The sequence below is a fragment of the Ochotona princeps genome, chromosome 2 (genome assembly GCF_030435755.1).
Source record: "Ochotona princeps isolate mOchPri1 chromosome 2, mOchPri1.hap1, whole genome shotgun sequence".
Classification (NCBI taxonomy): Eukaryota; Metazoa; Chordata; class Mammalia; order Lagomorpha; family Ochotonidae; genus Ochotona; species Ochotona princeps.
In genome coordinates this window covers 36,171,861-36,194,808 of record NC_080833.1, presented here as the reverse complement: position 1 = coordinate 36,194,808, position 22,948 = coordinate 36,171,861, and the positions used below count along the sequence as shown (strand labels likewise).

The window sequence follows — 22,948 nt, the reverse complement described above, 5'->3', positions numbered from 1 at the left end:
TCATGGTATATCCACACAATGAAATACTACTTAGCAACAACAAGGACTGACCTATCCATTCATCCAATGGATGTATCTCAAATAATTATGCTGAGGGCCTCTTAGTGCACCTGTGTCACAGATGGGAGTACCTGGGCTTAAGACTCAGATTTGCTTCCTGATAATGTGCACATTGGGAGGTAGCAGGTGATGGTTCAAATAGTTGAGTTCCTGTCATTCATGTGGCAGACAGAGATTAAATTCCTGGCTCCCAGCTTGGCCTAAGCTGGCTGTTATAGATATTTAGAGGATGAAAAGGTAGAAAGGAATATTCTTTCTCTTTTTGCTTCTTAAACAAAATAAGACAAATTTTAAAGTGAAAACATGATTTAAAAAAAGGACAGTCTTTGGGCCCGGCGGCGTGGCCTAGTGGCTAAAGTCCTCGCCTTGAAAGCCCCGGGATCCCATATGGGCGCCGGTTCTAATCCCGGCAGCTCCACTTCCCATCCAGCTCCCTGCTTGTGGCCTGGGAAAGCAGTTGAGGACGGCCCAAAGCCTTGGGACCCTGCACCCGCGTGGGAGACCTGGAAGAGGTTCCTGGTTCCCGGCTTCGGATCGGCGCGCATCGGCCTGTTGCGGCTCACTTGGGGAGTGAAACATCGGATGGAAGATCTTCCTCTCTGTCTCTCCTCCTCTCTGTATATCTGACTTTGTAATAAAAATAAATCTTAAAAAAAAAAAAAGGACAGTCTTTAACACAAAACAATTGTGGAAATAAAGAAGTTTGACAGGACAAAGGCATGTGGTATAGCAATTAAGACATGGTAGATCTGGATTGACATGAGAATCCTAGATTCCATTTGAGCTGGCTCTGGTTGTTATGGGCTTTTGGGAAGTAAACCACCGGATGGATGATCTTTGTCTCTCTAACTCCATCTCTACCTTTCAAATAAATAAGAGTAAAAAAAAAAATAATTGAAAAGACTCCAAATAGAAATGTATAGTATGTCAAGTGACTTATTTAAAATTCTAGAAAACAATAACTAACCTATTAGGACAGATTAATAGTTACCCAAGCAGAGGCAGGAAATAAAAGTTGCAAGGAATATTTTGAGAGTTAAAAACAGATCACCATATTCATGTTCTTTATCAGTCATGTATACTCATTAACTGTGATAATAGTTTCAAGTTGCTCATCTCATTTAAATAATATTTATTTTCATTTCCTGTCAAGACACAGAGAGAAAACAGTGCTATCCATTGGTTCATTTCCCAAAGACCTGCAACAATCACTGTTGGAGGAAACTAAAAGCCAGGAACTCAGGACCCAATCTGTATCTCCCAGATGGTTGGAAGGGACCCGAATACTTGAGTCACCACCTGCCCCCTAGGATGCGTATTAGCAGGAAGCAGATCAAGAAGTGTAACCCCACACATTTCAATATAGGGTGAAGGTATCCCAAGCAACATTTTATATCACTATGCCAAAAACCTGCCTCTGGTTGTACATTTTAAACACATATACTACCGTAACTTCAATAAAGCTAAAGCATTTTTTTATAATATTATAGAACTTTTCTGATTAGGATTCTCCTATTTCCCCTAGAATACAGGACAAAATTTTTACAATGATCCACAAAGCATTATTCACAATGTGTATCACTTCTTTCTCTTTCAACTGGCTTTAACCACTGCCCTCCTCATTTGTCACAAGTCATGCAAAGTGTGCCACCTCCTCAGGGCCTTTATAACCACTGTTTCCTTTGCCTTACTTAAAGTGTCCCATGGATAAACCTCCAGGCATGCCATCTTCCTCACCCCCACCCCCGCTTCTTCTCACAGAGGGCAGAAGTGTTTGAGTCCCAGCTGTTGGTTTTTAAACCAGCTCTCTGTTAACGTACTCTGTGAAGCAGCAAATGATGCTCACCACCTATGTACTTGGGCCCACCACCTATGTCTAAGAACCATGGAGTTCCTGGTTCCTGGCTTCTGCCAGTGTATATAAGATTCTCTCTCTTTACCCAAGTAGCCCCTACCAAAAAAAAAAGTCCACTTTTAAAGAAAGAAATTCCCTTGATCATTATAGTTAAAATTGCTCCCAAATTATCCATTTTCCTAGTATGCTTTTCTCCATCATCTAAGATATCATCCATTTTGCCTCTTTCCAGCTCTAAGAGGGTAGGAGCTTAGGTATGCTTTGCTTACTGCTGTGTTTCTCAATGCCTAGAACACTGCCTGGTATAAAAGGCTCTCCACAAATATTTGTTATGAGAATCTAAGTAAACAGACTCTGTGTGAATGAGGCCTGGGAATTACAAGTCCAAAGACTTTCAATGAGTTTTGGGAAGTATTCCAAAGTGATGGAATTCAGTAAAAAACCTACCCATTCCATAACAATAAATTTTCACTGATCTTCACACAGTGAAGAGGTGAGTACATATTTCTCACAAGCTGGAGCTTAATAACACGACTGGTTACAAAGAAGTCCAATTCTAAGGACAGCATTTTGGGGAACAGTTAAGGAATGTATAGATAATGAGCAAAGGTTTTCACAAGGTGACTCCAGATGGTGAAAACAGACACTATGTGCAGGGTACCCAGGTCAAGTTGACATAAGGGCCAAGATTACCTGTTCTGTGGGCATCCATAAACAGGTCTCAATAGGTGTTTCCCTGAATGTTTTGTAGGGCTTTTAGGGGTAGGTTAATTTTTCTCAGTTACATGAATGGATGGATAACTATGAGTTGTTACAAAGATTAAAACAAAAAGGATATACGCATACTAGGCACATGAAAAGTATCAAACTACCACATCTAGGTATATGAAAGGGAAAACCTCTTGACTCTCCAGGGACAGTTAATTGATCTTGATTTCATTTGCTTTGGCCTTAATTAAAATTTAAGCTAAAACCCAAGCCACTAAAGATCATATTTCTAGGCTATATGCCTTTTTATGAGGGTACATATAATCTTATTTGGCAAATCAGTAACAGCTGCCGGGGGGAAATAAAGGTCACACACTGTGGCACAGATGCCATGACTCAGCTGAGATCCAAGACAAGGAACTGGCTAGCTTTCCATTTCAATCAGCCCTAGTCAGGTCCCCAGGATCCCAAGAAGATAACAGCAAAGCCTTTTTTATTCCAGTAAGACAAACACCCAGTACTTCAGAGTCAGACATACTAACCTGGCTGATGGGAAGTATCCCAGAAGCTCTCTGAGCTCTCTGCTGCCTTCTACAAAGATGCAGTCACTGATCTTACACTCTGCATTAGGCCATTTTGGGGATAATGGAGCCAGGGCTATAGCACATTGCAAACCCAGCATCACCTCTCAAAACAAAAGGTTAACTGGGGAGTAGCTGGTTTTCCACCTTCAAAACCTCTCCCTCCAGTAACCAGCAGGCACTAAGATACTCAGACCTCCTGCAAGAGGTGCAGTAATATGCCTGATCCTCAGCTTGAAGCAATAATAGAGTGTGGACTGGAATGTCCTTTGTAGATTTTTTTAGACATCTCCAATCTCAAAGGTTGTGCTACTCTGGGAAGCTGAGCTCTTTGTAACTGGCCAACACTTGTCTACTTCCTATTAGAAGTTAAAAGGAGGAACAGACCAATCAATCTTATTAAGTGTAAACAATTATAGCAAAGTATTTGGAATCATTTATAGTGAAACAGTTCCAAATGTTATTGGAAAGTAATAAGCAAGATGATGTCCCTGTAACATGAGAGGTAGAAAATATAAAAGGAGATAGCTACTTATCCATATTAAGAAAGCACTATTATTACTGAGTCATCATTTTCTCTTGCCAGAGACTCCTATATAGTCTCTCTTCTAGTTGACAATTGTCTCCTATTCCCAGGCTGTTAATACAAGCAGCCACCGTGTCCTTAATTTTAAAGCAAAACCAGATGATTTCATTTCTTTGCACAAAACATTCCAAAGGCTGCCAAATTCACAGTCATATCTACTCCCAGGTGCACTATATGGTCTCCTTTATCATGAATGTTCCTCTCTTGGCTACATAATGCAGCTGGCATTGTGGCATAATGGGATGCCAAGGCAGCATCCCATCTGGGTACTAATTCATAATCTGGTTGCTCAATTTCCGATCCAACTCCCTGCTAATAAGTATGGGAAAGTAGCAGAGAATGGCCCAAGTACTTGAGCCCCTGCATCCATGTGAGAGACCCAAATGAAGCTCCAATCTCCTGGCTTTGGCATGGCCCAGCCCTGGCCTTTGCAGCCTTGTGAAGAGTGAACCAGCAGATGAAGATCTCTGTCTCTCACCATCTCTCTGCACTCTGTACTCAGCCTTTTTTTTTTTTTTTTTAAGATTTATTTACTTTTTATTGGAAAGGAAGCTAGAGAGGAGGAGAGACAGAGGGGAAGATCTTCCATCTATTGATTCACTCCCCAAGTGACTGCGACCAGGAGCTAAGCCAATCTGAAGCCAGGAGCATGGAGCTCTTTCGGGTCTCCCACGCAGGTGCAGAGTCCTAAGGCTTTGGGCTGTCCTTGACTGCTTTCCTGGGCCACATGCAGAGAGCTGGATGGGAAGTGGGGCTGCCAGGATTAGAATTAGCACCAATTTGGGATCCTGGCGCATTCAAGGCGAGCACTTTAGCTGCTAGGCCACGGCGCCGGAACCCTGTACTCTGCCTTTTGAACAAATAAATATTCAAACATCTCTCACTCCTTCAAGAATGTTTCCTGACCCGAAAACTCCCTTTACTCCTAACTATCTCTAAGATGCTACACAGATTAGTTCATAGTCTGTTTCTTCTCTAGTATAAGTTCTGAGCTGTATCCCAATCAACCAGAAATAACGTACGGAGTACTCTCAGAGTTTGTTCAGTGGACTCACTCCTATACAGATTCTCAGGCTAGGTCTCTCCTGAGTGTGCCAGGCATCAGAGGAACTAGGGGAAAAAAAAAAAAAACTTTTTTTGCCATAATCCACAGCCTTGGAAGAAATTTTAAGTTACACACAGACATGCACACAAACACACAGAGCTCCTATTTACTGGCTTATGCCCCAGATGCCTGTAGTGGCTGGTACTGAGTCATGCCAGGCTTGGACCTGGGAATGTAATCCAAGTCTTCCCCATGGGTAGCAGGGATGCAAACACCTGTTATCATCTGCTGCCACGCAAGGTCACATTAGCAGGAAGCTGGAATCAAGAGCAGAGTCAGGGACTTGAACTCAGGTACTCAGATATGAAATGTGGGATTCCCAATCAGTGTTTAAATGCTAGTGTCTAACTGCTTATACTAATCAAGTATTTTTTAACCCCCAACGCTTTGGTGTGAAAGTCACATATGTTTTCCTGCCTCTTCCCTGCTCAAAGTAGTTATTATTGATATTTTAACAAGCATTTGTGTCTTAACACAGTCTAAGGTTGTTAACCAGCTTTCTCAACTCTATACCAACAAAGTTAAAATATCTTACAAGTTTTTCATTCCAATCCTCTCACCATCACTTCAACTCACATGTTACTGTAGTCTATTTTACTGTACATGGAAAAATAACTTTTTAGTAGTTTTCCTTTTATACAATAATTGACTATTCAGATATACTTAGGTATTTTTTGGATTTGCATTTCTAACATTCATCTCTTGTTCCTCTGTAGTTAAGTTTTATTTTCTTTCTGGTTCTTTTTCTGTTTGTTTGTTTGTTTTTGGAACCAATATTCACCTTTCTCGAGCATACAATTCATTGGCTTTCAGCATATTCAAAAACAGTGCAATCATCACCACTATCTTATTCTGGAACATTTTCATTAGTCCAAAAAGAAACTCTGCACCCATTAACAGTCCATTTCCCATTTCAGTCTTCTCTACTTTCTCCCTGCCCCATCATTAAAATATTTCCATCTATGGATTCACCTGTTTGGGGCATTTCATAGAAATATACTTATCTATTCTTGGCCTTTTGTGTATGCATTCTTTCATTTGGCATAAGTTTTCAAGATTCATTCATGTTCTAGTACATACCATTACTTTATTCTCCTGAACAACCAAACAACATCCCATTGTACAGATATGTCATGTGTGCTTCTCCATCTATAAATTGATCAATATGTGGATTATCACTACTTTTATTTATTATGAGGGATGTACCTGTTATTAACTGTGTACAAGATTTTATGGGAACAAATATTTTTGAATAAATGTTCTTACTGAATTTAATAGTTCCTCTAGCTTTCGTGAATTCTTTTTCTCCTTTTAAATAAAAATTTTATTTCTTTTTTTTTATTGGAAATTCAGATTTAATGAGAGAAGGAGAGACAGAGAGAAAGATCTGTCTGCTGATTAACTCCCAAAGTGGCACAACAGTCAGAGCTGAGCCGATCCAAAGCCAGGAGCCAGGAGCTTCTTCCAGGTCTCCCACGCAGGTACAGGGTCCCAAGGCTTTGGGCCATCCTCTACTGCTTTCCCAGGCCACAGGCAGGGAGTTGGATGGGAAGCGGGGCAGCCAGGATTAGAACCAGCACCCATATGGATCCCGGTACATGCAAGGAGGGGGCTTTTTTTTTTTTAATGTCATACATTTTAAACGGTCACTTTAAAAAATACAGGTTCTTTGCAAGGTGAGCACTTTTTAGCCACTAGCCTATCATTCCTTGAATTCTAATTAGTGTTTTTTTAAATTAAATAAATCTCTTCTCTCTCATTGTTCTTTCCACTTTTTATATTCCTGATAGACTTATTTTATGAACTTTATTATCTGACATTAGTGGTTATTCACTGATTTTCACTTACAGTTGACTATTTCTTTGGTTTCTAACTTAGTATTGTGAACTTACATTTGATGAACTTTATTTATAAAAATTTTGTACTGCTCAGCAAAAACATAAGTATGTGCTACTTAAAAGAAGTTTTGAATTTATTTCTGACAGACTTCTGATGGCATTGGAAACCTGAAGGAAGTCCAAGCCTCCTAGCTTTGGTCTGACCAAGTCCTGACCTTTTGGAGAGTGAATCAGAACTGTCTCTTTCTCTTTCTGTGTTTGTGTATGTGTGAATGTGTGCTTCAAATAAATAAAACAGCACCAAATCTACATTCTAAGGTCTAGTTATTAAGTACAGAAACTGGAATATTTATGTGCTGTTGGTAGCAATGTAGTAAGATGCAACTGCTATGGAAAAACAATGCAGTAGCTCCTCCAAAAAAATATTGCAAATCTGTAAGCCACAGTAAATTCATTTCTAATTATGTACCCTAAAGAATTTAAAGTAGGTACTCTTTCCAACTCCCCATCTATTTTCAAAACTAATATTGGTACCTTTAAGTTCATAATATTATTTACAATAGACTTCAAGGCAGAAGTAACTCAGTGGTCATCAATGGATATATATCAATATATAAAATCTAGTACAAACAGGGTAATGTTACTCAGCCTTAAAAAAGTACATTCTAACACATAGTATATCAATAAAACTTCAAGACATATTAAGTTAAATAAACCAGTTACAAAAGGACAAATACTGTAGGACTCCATTTCTATGAGCTACCCAGAGAACTTAAATTCAGAGACAAACATAGAATGGTGGTTGCCAGGGGCTGAAGAGGAGTAATTAACAGTAGTTAGTGCATGATGGGTACACAGATTCAGATGGAAAGGATGAGAACTTTCTGGAGATGGATGGTGGTGACTGCTGCACAATAATATGAATGGACTTCATGCCACAAACTACACATTCAGGTGGTTAAAATGGCAAATTTTGTGACACATATGCATATTTGACCATGATTTTAAAAATGAATTTTAAAACGGTGGAAAAACAAAGAGGTAAGAGAAGTATAAGAAATGGCAAGAAAACGATTAAACATCACAGACTGCCATGAGAAGCCGGTTTAAGATAATCAGTATATTCTACTATAGGAATAAAAGGCAGAACAGAGGAATATGACCAGCTTAACAGATGCAGAAAATACATTTAAGAAGTCCATACACATTTATGAGAAAATAATTTAAAGCAATATCCTCAAACTGACAAAGGACATCTGTGAAAAGCACACAATGAATAATGAATGAGTTAACACTTCTTGCTCTAAGCAGAGGATACGGCAACTATCATCATTTCTACTCAGTTGTGTATGAAGATTCAAGCCACTTCAGCGAGGAAAAAATAAAAGCCTCTAGAATAGGGGAAAAAAAAAAAAACAGAAGAAGATGATGAAGAAGAAAAGCTGTTGCTGTCTGCAGAAACAATGATCCTGGTATGTAAAATATTCTAAGAAAAAAATTTAAAAGCTAATAAAATTAAAAGTTTGGAAAGATCAGTGACTACATCAATAAACAAAAACCAATTTTTCCAAATACTAGCAATAAACAATCCTAAAATGAAACTAAAATAACAATTCCACTCACATTAGCATTAGAAAAATGTTTAGGGATATGCTTAATAAATGAAATACAAATCTTATATGCTTACAATTATAAAGAGTTAAGAGAAATTAAAGAACAGCATCCATGTGAGACATTTAGAAGGAGTTCCTGGCTGCAGCCTTTGGCCTGGCCCAGCTTGGTAGTTGTTGGCATTTGGGAAGTAAACTGGCAGACAGAAGATCTTTCTCTCTTTCAAATAAATGAGTAAACTTGGTAGCCTGCTACAGATTTATTCAAATTCAAGTGGGTCCTTGTGGTTGCCTTGTCTGGGACCAGACCAAAGGATTTCATAGGCTACACAGCTTGCATGCCAGATGTTCCCATCTTTTGGTTCGGCAAATATTTAAACTTTTTTTTAAAAATTTGAGATCTTTGATCTTTTAGTTCACCCCCAAAACAGTCATAATGATTAGGTTCAGCCAATCTGAAGCTATGAGTCTCCCTTGTGGGTGCAGGGGCTCGAGGACTTGGACCAGTTTTCATTACTTTCCTAGGTCATAGGCAAAGAGCTAGATCGGAAGTAGAGCAGTTGGGACCTGAATATAGTCTATCTAATAATGGAACATCAGTCAAAATAGAAAGGAATGAATTACTATAATGTGCCACACTTGGATAAGCTTCACAACCATTATCCTAAGGGCAGAAGTGGGGGCGGGGGAGAAACAACCTCCAAAGCATATATAGCACATATGAATCCTTTTATATACAATGTTTCAGAAACAGCAAATTTGTTAGTGTCAAAGAATAGATCAGTAGTTGCCTAGGGCTGGGAATAGCAGCAGTAAGATTAACTACAAATGGGTATAAGGAGACTTTTTGGATGATAGAGAAGCTTTTCTTTAGGAAAAAAAAAAAAAGTTCATTTATAAATTTGAAAGTCAATTAGAGAGTGAGAGAGAATCTTCCATTGCTGGTTCACTCCCCAGATGGCCACAATGGCCAGGGCTGGGTCAGATTTAAGCCAGGAATCAGGAACTTCAGAATCTGCATCTTCTGCATGGATGGCAGTAGTCCAAACACTCAAGCCATCCTCAGCTGCTTTTCCCACACCATTAGCAGGGAACGGGACTAGAAGTGGAGCAGCTGGGACACAAACCAATGCCTACATGGGATACCTGAGTCCCAGGCAGTGGCTTTATCTGCTATACCACAATGCTGACCTTAAGTATTCTAAATTCAGATCATGGTGATAATTACACAATTCTATAAATTGAATAAAAACTGTCCACTGATTTACTGTAGCTGAGTTTTGTTGTTCTGTATTTATTTTTTCCCACATGTGCATGCCATGAAGTTGAATGTGATATACTTACTGGACTTAGGAATTTTCTCTTCCTTCCGAAATAATTCTTTCTAGAAGCCATTAAGAGATAGAACAAACACAAGTAACAGAGCCCAGACTACCAGAAATCAAGGAAAAACAACGGAATGCATTTCTACTAAGGAATGAACACATTGTGCTCCAGTGAGGCTCAGTGCTAACATGGCGAGAGGAAGTTTTGCACATCATCTCAGGGAATGGCTCTTTCTTGTTTCAATTTGCAGTATTACAGTGTCAGATCTAATTATTTTACCTGTGAATTTTACCTTTCTGCACTTCCTAGTTATTTGTATCTTTCTCAATAAGATCTTGTGATGTGACTCATTAATTGATCATCAATAAGAGACTGGTTACATGTAAACACCTGAGTTTGTTAATGTCACTTTTATCACTGTTATTGCTACATCTCATGAGAATAAGGTTCTAGTCTTTATTGTGATTTCTCTAGCATCACATGGATCATGAGCTGGCATCTGTTCCTTCATGAAGGTTCTTAATACTTCTTTTTACCACTATAGCAATACATTGGTATTTTTTTTACATGTCCATTAACTTTATGAGGATCAAAGTTTGCTATTTTTCTCCCCACTGTGGACTGTGTACACTGGCTCTGTATTTAAGGGGATATATATGGGAAGTGTAGCAGAAACTGACATGTTCAGAGGTGGAGACAGAGAGCAGTGTGTCTCTGTGAATACACAAGGATGGATTCCCAGTGAAGTGGCTGAAAATGTCCTGACAGTTGGATGTTGGACTCTGACCTTGTCCGTGCTTTCATTGTTGGGAGACACTTCAGTGGCAGCATGATGCATCTATGAATGTTCATGAAAGACACCCCTTATAAAGTTGGAGGGGAAATCAATGGGGAAGGAGACAAGAAATCCCAGTGCCTATTAAACTGTCTCATAAAACAAGATAAAAATAAAATAAAAAGAGATGAATGGGGCAGTATCTGGCATGAAATGTAAGAAACTGTTGGGAGGTAGGAGGTTATTTCTTGGACAATGATGCTAGTTGGTTTGGGGTGCTGGGGACTCTGTGAGGTGAGGAGAGCACAGGTTGCAAAATGAGATTGGTTACATATAGAAAGAAATTATCAACTAAGTACACAAATCAAGGACATGGAGATCAGGGTTCTCATTATCAAAGGGATTTTATAAATATGGAAATGGAAAAAATTAGAAGGAACCAGAATTTACACTACAAGTATCAATGTAAACTTAGAGTTTTAACGGAGATAAAAAATAGGCATATGTATTACACATGCATACATTTTCTGGGAGTAGTGAACTCAAATATCAGCAACCATGTCTATAACTCATTCCTAGCTTTTAAATGGTGTCACTAAATAGAATCATGCTTCTTAAAGAAGCTTGTAAGTCAAAGGTAATTTGTCTCTTCAGAATAGAAAAGTTAGAAAGTTTTCAAAAAAAAAAACAAGAAAAGAAAAAGGAAACAGCATGAAGAGGCTCCCCTCGATAAACTATGGTACAATCTGTGATCTGCACCTGTTGATCAATGTTTCTGCTTTCCCTATCCACCAGTGACCACTCTCTACCACTCTCTCCTACTCTCTACTTTTGTAAATTTGACTTAAGATTTCATATAGAAATGAGATCATACGGTATTTGTCTTATTGTGCCTGGCAATATTGGGATCTTGTGGAAGGTTCAGAAAAAAGAGTACAGCTAAGTTGACTAAAGGTACTTACGTGTACCTCACAGTATACAAACAGACAACAAGGGGGAAAACTGCTATAAAGTATTGTAGCTAATAATAGAAAAGGAATGCAAAGACCTAATAAACAATAGATCCAGATGATAAGAACTGTCAAGGGCAACTGCTATCAAGAAAAGACCTGATAAAACTTGTTCTCTGACAGATGTACACTGTATCAACTAATAAGTGTTCTTTACATTCTCCTCATGCTCCCTAACCCATATCATGTCAAGCTTCCAGCTGATAAGAACTGCAGACATCATAAGAAAATTTTAAATAACCTCTCAGGGATACAATCTGTGAAGCATAAGAGATGGGAAAGTCTACACAGGCAAACAACTGCACTTCTGTAACAAAGGAAATATAAGAACAGAAAAATATATAGATATAAAGATAATATAAAAATATAAAGATAACAAATATAAAGAAAAACAGGAATGTGAAGAGATAAGGAGCAGTTGCCTCTCTGGATGCCAACTAGTATTTTATTACTTTATATTTCCATTTTTTAAAATAATATATTTTGCCTTTCTTAGGCAAGCCACTTTTTCAGGAACAGCCACTTTTCCTAAACATAGTCTGAAGTTGTTTCTTCTCTGACAGAAGAGGAAAAATCTACCACATTGAAAGTTGTTTTGAAGATGGATTCATTGAATCATTCAAATGGAAGAAAAATAGGGAGCCTGAGATCTTTTTTAAAAAGATTAATTTATTTCTTTGAATGGAAGTTACAGAGGAAGAAGCAGTAAGGGAGACATAAAGGAAGAAGGAAAGTTATAAGGGGAGATAGGGAAAGAAAAGAAAGAGAGAAACATCTTTCATCCACTGGTTCACTCCCCAGATGGCCACAATGGCCAGGGCTGGACCAGCTCAAAGTCTGCAGCCAGAAGCTTCATCTGGGTCTCTCATGTGGCTGCAAGGACCCAAACACTTGGGCAATCTTTTCGCTGATTTCCCAGGTTCATTGGCAAGGGCCTGGATCGAAAAAAGGAACAGCTAGAATTTGAACCAATGCTCATACAGAATGCTCACGTCACAGGTGTTAGCCTAATCCTCTGCACCACAGCTACGATGTATCCTCTATACATTGATTCACTCCCCCAAATGGCCACAACATTCAGGGTTGGGTCAGGCCAAAGCCAGAAGCCAGGAATTCCATTCCCATCTCCCACCTAGGAGACAGTGACCCAAGTACTCAAGTGATCATGTGGTGCCTTCCCAGGCATGTTAGCAGAACAGCTGGGACTCAGACCAACATTCAAATAGAAGATGGATACAGTTGCATCAAGAGTGATGGCCTAATCTGCTACACCACAAAACCCATCTCACATCTGAACATTTTTTATGTACTTTTCTCATTGCCAAAAGCTGGCTTTTCTAACAGAATAGAAATCACATTTTTTTTTCTCATTTTCATCCAGATCTGGTGAACCCCAACAGGCTAGGTTTTAGCAGTGACAACTAGTGAACTTGTGTGAAAGGGTAGGAAGGCACCCAGCCACCACTTTACATTTTAGTCAATGTAAAGCTTCCATGGTAGGGACACATGCTAATTGTTATCTACAGCTATCCACTGGAAAAGAGAACATGAGAAAATTAACAGAAGCAAAAGGAAAATTAGGAGTGGGTATCATGGCACAGCAGGTTAAGCCCCAGCCTATGATCACAATATCTACTATCAGCGTGCTAGTCATGTCCTAGCTACAAAGCGTCCAATCTAGCTTCCTGATAATGAGTTTGGAAAGATGTCAACTGATGGTCCAAGTACTTGGGTATATACTATTCACAGGGGACACCTAGATGGAGTAGCTGTTGTGGCTATTTGTTGTGGCCTAGGAAAGCGGTGGAGGATGGCCCAAAGCCTTGGGACTCAAACCCATGTGGGAGACCTGGAAGAAGCTTGACGCTCCTGGCTCCTGGATTCAGATCAGCTCAGCTATGGACGCTGTAGCCATGGATAATCTTTCTGCATCTTTTTCTCTCTATAAATCTGTCTTTTCAATAAAAATAGATCTTTAAAAAAAGCTGACCCAACAATTAACTCATTCTTAGCACAGTAAAGTTGCTTACATACATTTCTATTCATTGTAGGCTTGCAGTTGGGACAGTAGAAACCCAGAGACCCAAAGACTTTTCTCTCTTCAGGAACCCCAATTGTATCAGACTCTACTTAGCATTCTTTCCAACAGGACTAATGCTAAAAGTGCAATACTTACGTTTGAGTGCCAGTCAATAGGCTGGAGTCATATTTTCATCTCTTATAGACACAAAAGTGTATTAATATAGGTGAGATTATTTAATTCCAGATAACAAGAATATTTATTACTCCCCTTAAGTTTGAACATAATCATTCTCATCCAAGATGCATCAAGGGTTCCTTACAACAATTCATCCCTGCTAATGAAGCAAGTGTAGTAAGAGTTACAGTAGCCATCATTTCAAAACTATCTTGATTGTCCAAATTACTGTGAGCGACAATCTGCAAGGTCCTGAGACCATCCCAGAGATGCAATCAATAAAAAGGGCTGGAATTCTGAGCAGGGCCAGCTCTCACTACACAAGGCAAACAACAGTACTGAAAAGCCTCCAGAGCTGCATGAATTTGCTAGAGCTGCCAGAATAGACTGAGTGACAAATTACAGAAATGCATCTCCTCAAAGTGGGAAAGTTCAAAGGCTAGGATCAAGCTGTTAGTACAGTTGGTTTCCTCTGTGGTCTGGCTCACTGGTTTGTAAATGGCTGTCTTCTCCCTATGTCTATACATGGCTTCCCCTATATACACCTACTGTGTCCTAGTATTCTCTTCTTACAAGACTAAGATGCATTGGATTAAGACTCATCGCCAATGATCTCATTTAGCCTTCATTACTTCCTGAAAACCCTTTCTAACTATGGTCACATTTTGAGGTACCAAGGTCTGAGGATTTCAATATGAACTATAGCAATAGTTCTCCAGAGGGAATAAGATACCCCAATACTGTTGGTAGGAGGGGGTAATGTGTAACCATCCTAGTTATCTCTTTTCTGAGTCTAGTTTCAAAGGTTCAACTTACTACCAGTAGTGTTTGAGTTTTAGTTTTTTATTCATATTGTTTGTTGCAACCATTTTTCTCTTCATCTTATTTTCTCATTTGCTTAACAGTAAAGTAATTTGTTAGGCACATGATCATGGTAAAGATTTATATTACAGGAATTCACCCCCATATTCATTAGGCACTGATTCTATCCTAAATCCCGAGATTAGTACAGAGAACATTACCAAGTGAGTGGATAACAACAATGTGTAGAGGCAAAGATAACAAAATGTGACGACAGAAACCCAGTGAGACTGAACTGTGGGGATCACAATTTCTACCCCCATTATGAGGCAGAGACTTATTAAAGAATGTTATAAATAAATAAATCATCTTAGGAAAAGACAAGACCTAGGGCTACAAAAATTACTTAGATTCAGAACACAGTGTATTACATATGTTGTGTCCGACATGCAGAAGCAAACCAATGTAGTCATTAAGAACCTGGCATCTTGGAGGTCAGTATTAAGTCACCACCTGCGACATCGACATCCTATACAGAAACACTGGTTTGAGTCCAGGCTGTTCTACTTCTGATTCCGCTCCCTGCTGAGAAAGCAGTGAAAGATGCACCTGGGCAAGTACCTCTGGGAGATCTGGATGGAGTTCGGGGCTCCTGGCTTTAGCCTGACCCAGCCCCAGCTGCTGTGGCTAGGTGGGGAGTGAACCTGCAGATGGAAAATCTAACTGTTCATAACTCTGCCTTTCAAAAAAACAAAACAAAACTTAAGAAAAAAATCTTGATCTCTAAGCCAGGCTTTTTTGGTTTTAGTTCTGCCATTTATCAACTGTATTATCTTGAGAAATTTATTTAATATCTCTGTGATTCCAGTTTCTTATGTGTAAAAGGGGCAAAATAATATCTATCTCCTAGAATTGGTAAGAGTAGCCAATCCTGTCAAACATAAAGCACTTGGAACAATGCCAGACTTTAGTAATTTATTAAATATGTACTTCTCCACTGTGTGTGTTTCATCAAAAAACTGTAGCAAAGGAGTTAAAACCATAGATATTATATGTATTAGAGTATGCTGCTAAGGGGTTGCATGCCAGTCTCTACTGGCTATTAATCACATCTTCTACATCTCTGTACCATAGCATTTTCATCTATAAATTATTTATTTAAATTACTCCATGCCATTAGGTAATTTTGAGGACTAAGTGAATTCAAATGTATTCATAGAATCTATTTAGGAAAAATGTACAATACACAGAAAATGCTGAGTGAGTTAATTATTCCTTGTTACTTCATCACTCAACTTTTTAAAAGATTTGTTTTCTTTATTCAAAAGGCAGAGTTACAGAGGAAAAGCAAGGGAGGGAGGGAGAGAGAGAGACAGAGAGAGATGTTCCATCTACACCTCTCAAATACCTGGAATGGCCAGGACTAGGCCTGACCAAAGCCAAGAGTAAGCAGATTCTTATAGATCTACCATATGGGTACAGGGACCTAAACAGTCAGGTCACTTTCCATCTCTTTCCCAAGCACATTAGTAGCGAGCTGGACTGAAAGTAGAGCAGTTGAGATACAAACGAACAACTGTACGCTACATCAGCAGTTATACCCACTATATGCCATAATGCTGCCTCTTTAAATTTCTTAACTAAGCAAGGTATAATAAAAAGAATCTGTTCTGCCTCTTCTTGGCTTATCCAACATGTGAACCATCAGCTAACCAATAACCTCAGGAAGTAATGATCACTTCTGATGATATATACATGTGCCCAAAGGGTTAGGAAGCCTGTACTTCTATTGCACACCACGACAGGCAAAAACAGACCAGCCTTACTCTGTATTATAGAAACCAAAATATCAGACAAAATGTAAGTATGTGAAAGTTCTCCAACACTAGACAAAAGAGAACTACAAGAGCATTTATTAAGTTTATAATGCTATACAAAGTTTTGAAATCTGTGCCTGTGGGGTCTTCTGAACAGCTCCTCTCCCTGTGCCTCCTTTGCTAGCTTCTCGCACCTCCCTAACCTCTGACGCTCAGATGGTCTTAGCGCTCAAGTCCTTACATATCTCTGTCTTCTCTAGCAACAGTCATTCACTGAATGAGCATACACATGCAATGATATATGCCATTTATGTGCTATCATTTTCTAACAATATGCCTTTGGTACAGACCTGGCATGTCTCTGAGTACATATCTAACTAGCTGTACCTAGGAATTCTTCAGGCTCAGGTCTTGGTAATCTCAGTTTTCTATCTGTTCAGTCCAAATTTTTCAGTCATTCTTTATTTTTTGCCCCTCAAACCTTGCATCTAATCCATCAGCAAATGTTATCAATTCTACTTTGAAAATAAATACCCAAATCTGAGCCCATATTTTCATTGGCATCATTATGATTTTCAAACAAGTACTATTTCTTATTTGGATTACAGCAGCAGCTTTCTAACTCATATAGTCAAGATCACAGATCTGCTTCAAATTCTCCAGTGACTACTAGTCTCACAGCATAGAAACAAAGGCTCTGGGGTCAATGTTGTGATGCAATGGATTAAGCTGCCACCTGCAATGCAGGCAAATCATAGGGGCACTGGTTCGACTCCCAGCTTCTCCACTTCCGATGTGCCTAATGCGCCTGGGAAAGCAGTGGTAGATTGCCAAAGCATTTAGGAGACCCAGATGAAGCTCCTGCCTTCTGGCTTCAGCCAGGTCCAGTCCTGGCCCTTGCAGCCATTTGGGGAGTGAATCAACTGATACCTCTTCCTCCCTAACTCTGTTTTAAATAAAATAAATCTTAAGTTTTACTTAATTTGGCTCTCCACTTAGACCTCCTTTGTCAATGCCTAACGTATCCTGCACTAGCTTCAATGGGCTTTATGCTACATAAAGAATACATGAAACAAGCTCCAAATCAGGCCCATTGCCTCTGCCTAGAACTTTCATCTTCCAGATAGCTCTATCCTCATTCTGTGTCTCTCAGTTATTTTCTCTCAAGTCAAATTCCACTGAGCACTACCCCAATCACATGGTATAAAACATCAACCCTGGCTTCCACATATATATTTTTATTGGAAAGGCAGATTTACAGAAGAGAGACAGAGACAAAGATCTTCCATCCATTGGTTCACTTTCCCAAGTGGCTACACCAGCCAGTTTGAGCCAATCTGAAGCCAGAAGCCAAGACTTTCTTCTGGGTCTCTCACATGGGTCTCCCATTCAGGTGCAGGTTCCTAACACTTTGAGCCATTGTCCACTGCTTTCCCAGGCCACATGTAGGGAGCTGGATGGGAAGTGGAGCAGCCAAGACACAAACTGGCATCCAAATAGGATTCTGGCACTTAAGGCATGCATTTGGTTACTAAGTCATCAAAAGGGATCCATATATGTACTTATTAACTTATTTGTTTTCCCTGCACTAGAATCCAAACTCCTAAAGAAAAGGACTTCATTGCTTTCTCTCTTATACCTAAAACAGTGTCTAACACATATTATAGACTCAAATAGCGACAAATACATGTAAAGCAAAGCAGAAAGAAAAAACTTGAACAGATTATGTAGTCTGCTTTGGACTCAGATTTCCCTGTAGTATAAAATGTGAAATGTGTACTTTTCAACTTTTAAAAAGCTCGAGCATTCGATTATGATATGGAGTAGTCACAGGCAAAGATCATGGGGATGTCCAATGGTCAGGATGTACAATCCTATTTTTCTGAGAATTTTGGATACAACGGATCTGGGAATTTTTTTCCCACTCTCCTCCATCACAGGGCCATCACTCTCACTCAGGTTTTTCCACTGTTGAAGTTGAGGTATGGGTTAAACCCAATGATTAGAATCAGTTGTTTATGACCCCCCCTTCACAGCACAGCAAGTCTTCTTACCTCCACTGCAGTGGATGGCTCGAACAAGGACTGCCAGGGCTGCTGTGGGCTTGTGGGCTCAGGAAAAAGACAAGAGGAGATGTGGCCAGCACACAGTCAGCACTAAATGGGACTTTGGTGAGAGAGAGAGTAGGAGTCGATGCAGGTAAGAACGGGTGATGGTTTACTTCAGCTCCTCTGCAAAGAGTAGAGATTCTGACAAGGTACCACCACAGGGGAAAAAACAGGGTCAGTGATCATTTCACAACCCAAATGAGACATAATCAAAGTGGGTTAGTTTAGGTTAGTTTTGAACACAGCAAGTGCTCTAAACTCCTTCAATCACCTACTTGAATATCAATATGCAATGACAACAGGCATTAAAACAATCCACAGATTTAGAATTAAAGATAGAAGATTTTAAAGCCACTTACATGGGCTTGTAGACAAAGCAAAAACCAACTGGCAAGAATAGGTAAGACTTTATATTCAGTGATTAAATCTTCCTGCAGAATTATATATAGTTCATAAAAGTAAATATTCTCAATAATTTATATATTACCAATTATATATACAACCAAACTTATTTAGCTGAATTTTCTCTAATGAGTATATTAAACATGCTGCCCAAACTATAATTTTTCTTCTATTTAAAATTTCACCTTCAGGTCTTTACACTAAGAACAACTCTGATCACTTTGATATGTTAAGTTCTAATGAATAGTCTTCTACTGAAGGCCATTAAATGGTTAAAAGATAAGTTGGAAACAAATGATAAAAAATAACCATCAGCCTCCTTATTTGCTGTCACACTGACATGGCTCTCCATACATAGGCTGTGTTAACTTCAGTATTTTCAAGGTAAAAAAAAATGTACTAAAGTATCATGTAAGCATCTGATCTATTTCAAAATAATGCTGCTATTCTTGATCACTATTACTGATAATTTAGATACGGTGATAGTCTACTTGTCTTAATTAGTCAAAGGAAAATCTTCACCTTTCTTCATTAAGCCTCTAGCAGGAGCTGGATTATTTCTTCTGAGTATACAATATGGGAACATCGAAAGATATTAAAGGGAACATAGACAGCTTTTTATAATTTGAAGTATGCTCAAATTTCTAAAAGCTCAATGTATTTTTGACAACTACAGAAAATAAAAATATTAATTTTGGATTACTGTCTCACTTTCAAAAATAACTAGCCTTCCACATATATTATTAAAGGTAATTAGGATGCACAACAAAGATCTTCAGTATTTGTTCGCTTGAATGGTTTCCTTCATAAAATGAAGTCTAGCCATTTCGATGAATATAAAATCGTAATTGTAAAAACCTGTAGAAGTCAAATCTTGTTTTCTTTTGGTCCTATTTATCACTCTGCTAAACGATTTGACAAGGGGCTAGAGTCTGAAAAAAGACTGTTTGAAATAACAAAGGTAATTTTATTTACCAGTTTCTCATTTATATTTTCCAAATTCAAAATCATAAAAACAGGCACAATGGTTACCAACAGTAGCTCCCCAGTATCTGAAGAGCATGACTTTTGACCACTTAAATTTTCTGAAAGTATAAACTCTACTTTAAATCTTTAATTTTTCTAACACGTCACTTTTGCTTTAATGACACTGTATTTGATAAAGCTTTTCTTAAATTTTTCTTTACAGTCTCGATAGGACAAAATTTCTGTTTTTTAAAAAAATCTACACTAACCCTCTAAATCAGCCCTGTATTTCCCAAGGTCGAACAGAATTACTAATTCTATTGAGCAGCACCTGCAGACACTGAAGACTCCATGTGAATGTCTGTGTGAGCTGTCTCCAGGAGGCTCCAACGCCAGGGGGCCAAGGTTAGTACACCACCTCCAAGCTGAGGACTGCAGGAGTCTTTGTCCTGGTTCTCTAGTGGACTAGTCAATTCATTCAGCATTTCATTAAACAAGGATGAACACCTCTTGGAAAAGCCACTCTTTTTACTTTTTACTTTTCCCAGCCATAACATCTTCATTTAATTCAGTATATTTCCATATGACCCAACACAGAAATAAAATACAAGTCACACCCTACAAGACCCAGGTTTGGATCTGCAAGCACAAGCCAGAGGTCCTGAGCTGGCAGGCCAAAGGCAACACCTTCCCTCTTATTTCCTTCTGCTCACATTCATGGTGCTTGCATTTGAGGCTTTAACATGAATTTCAAATACACATTTGCTTTCAAAGCAAGGAAAAAACTATCTTCATATCAACCCAGTTCCCCTAAAAAACGTATCCCCTAAAAGTATCTCTAACTGTTTCCAGGACTGGAAACTCCATATGACCCTGCCAGAAATCCCTGTTGTGACCTTGAATCAGCCGAGCCAACTCAGCCCTCTTCCTGACGGGTATCTCCAAAGTGGACTCTTGATCCAAGCAAAGGAAGCTGTGTTAGTTGGCATTAGTCCTTTTCCTGGCAGCTGTCAGTTTCCCACCAGAGACCCCGTCCTCCTCCTTACGGAATCCGCAGGCATGGTGCTCCCAGTCTCTCTCGCCTCCGTTTCATCATTCTGGCTACTCAAGTTTTGCATCTCACACCAGAGGTTTTGGCAGAAAGTTCCCTCACACAGGGGTATGTAGTGTGTCAGCCAAGAGAAACTTACGAAAGCTTCCAAACTTACAGGAAAAATCAAAGTATTTGTCTTTTAAAAACATGATATTCAGAAGTTCCCCTCCCCCAAAAAATCCTAACAGCCAGCCCAGGAGGCGCAGTGAGGCAGAATGAAGTTTCAGATCCCAGAGGAATCAGCTGTCCTCTGATCTGCCTGACATCATTCACACTCAGCTGGTCACAAATCAGTGCAGCAGAGAGCACCTTGTTCTGTTGTCCGTGACAAGCAGCGAATGCCCTCCCCCACAAATCACTTGCCACCTCCAACCCTGAGACTTGGCAGCTGCAAAGACTGGCAGAAATCACACATACCAACTTGAAAACACACACTGTGTCAGAAATACTATTAACCCAGCAGGCATGGGCCTGGCTACAACAGCTGTTGCTGTGGGCAGGGGACTAGAAGAAAGCATACTAAGGATCCTAGATTGGTAAATTAATGAGCTAAGAATAGGTGGACATTTCTGCAACATTATTCTCAAACTCAGGTCTGGTGGAGGATGACAGGGCTTTGCTTAACAGGACACACAGCAGAGTCATTCAAATCTTGATTGACCAATTAACGCAAACTCCAAACAAAATTTACCATGTTAAAGATTTAATTTCTATTCATCTCCAACAGTTAAAAATATTAATCTGGAAATCTGAATAACCTTGTGATGAGAAAAGTCATAGGGAAGTTAAGAAAATGTTTCACTAAACTAGCCTAACTTTATTCAAGATCCATTAACAAAATCATTTATATGGGAAACTTTGCACAGCACTTCAAGGTAAGGTGCAGATGAACCCTAATGAAGGGTAAGCTACTTAATTTCAACTTGGTTTCCCCATCTATAAAATGAAGAAAATTAAGGCTTATACAGGTTGTCATGGGAGGAATATATATGAAGCAAGAAGGTGCCTAGCACACAGAAAGCATCAAACAAGTGTGAGCTCCACTAGCACAGCTGTTGGGCTCCAGGAGCTACTTCGAGTTCAAAAGAAGGAGGTAAGTCCAGACAAAAGGAAACCATGTCATGTGTGGTGGGGAACAAAGAAAGTAAAATGTACTTGTTTTTAACGGCAAAAATCTACGATGTTTGAAGGCCACTGCTCTGTTTTAACTACCCAAGTAAACTCAGCCCTCCTCATAGTTGAGACACACTTAATGTCTTTCCCGGTATCAGCCCAAGAACTCAGCTCTCCTTGTTCGTATTTCAGAATCCCCTGTCCTCTGTAAGTCCTAAAGATAACTGGAACACTCTCAGAAAAATCTAGCACCTCTCAGCAAGTACTGGGGCCCACTTTGCAAAGCCTCACTACAGCACCAGGGTCAGTCTTAAATGCCCCAGCCCAATCCACACCCCTCTCTAGTAGAGGTTTGCTGCTTGGGCTGTTTCTACTCAATATTCTCCATTTCCTAACCGTCCAAGAATGGGCTAAATAACGATGATGATGATGATGACGACGACGACAACAACCAGGTTTCTGCCTTTGGCGTGGCCTAATCTTTGTCATTGTGGCCAACTGGCAAGTGAATTGGTAAGATAGGAAGCTATCTCCACCCTTTCCCCTTGCTCTGTCATTTTGCCAGGCAAATAAATGAGTCTTTCTGAAAAATCAGCCCTATTTTCTGATTTTACCTTTATATACAGAGCTCCAAACTCTGTCCTGCTGTATGTGTGTGTGAGAGAGAAAGAGAGAGAGAGAGAGAGAGAGACAGAGAGACTCTTCTGTCTACTGATTTCACTTCGCAAATACACAAAAACAGCAAGATCTGGGTTTGGCTGAAGCCTGGAGCCAGGAACTTCATGTAGGCCTCCCATGTAGTTGGAAGGAACCAAGATGCACCTGCCTTCCCAGGTGCATTATGATGCTGGATCAGAAACGCAGAAAAGCCAGGACTCGACCCTTCACTCAAATATGGAATACAGTTGTGCCAAGCAGGCTTCACCCACTGTACCATAATGGTCACCTTTGTGCCTCTAAAAAAAATGGGAATAATAATAGCATATATATCACAGGA

The 22,948-nt window shown here is 39.4% G+C and overlaps 1 protein-coding gene across 5 annotated transcripts in view; it reads right to left on the bottom strand.

The window, feature by feature from the left end:
• Window positions 1-22,948, bottom strand: part of MAST2 (microtubule associated serine/threonine kinase 2) — a 200,113-nt gene that overhangs the window by 63,456 nt on the left and 113,709 nt on the right. For 2 of the 5 annotated variants that reach the window (XM_058680613.1, XM_058680620.1), the window contains exon 5: window positions 18,324-18,518. The exons of 2 other annotated variants lie outside the window; for them this stretch is intronic. In XM_058680613.1, coding sequence (XP_058536596.1) covers window positions 18,324-18,518 — 195 coding nt within the window. Of the gene's footprint in view, window positions 1-18,323; window positions 18,519-20,791; window positions 21,067-22,948 lie in introns of those variants that run through there. One more of the 5 variants, XM_058680636.1, reaches the window with a different exon arrangement.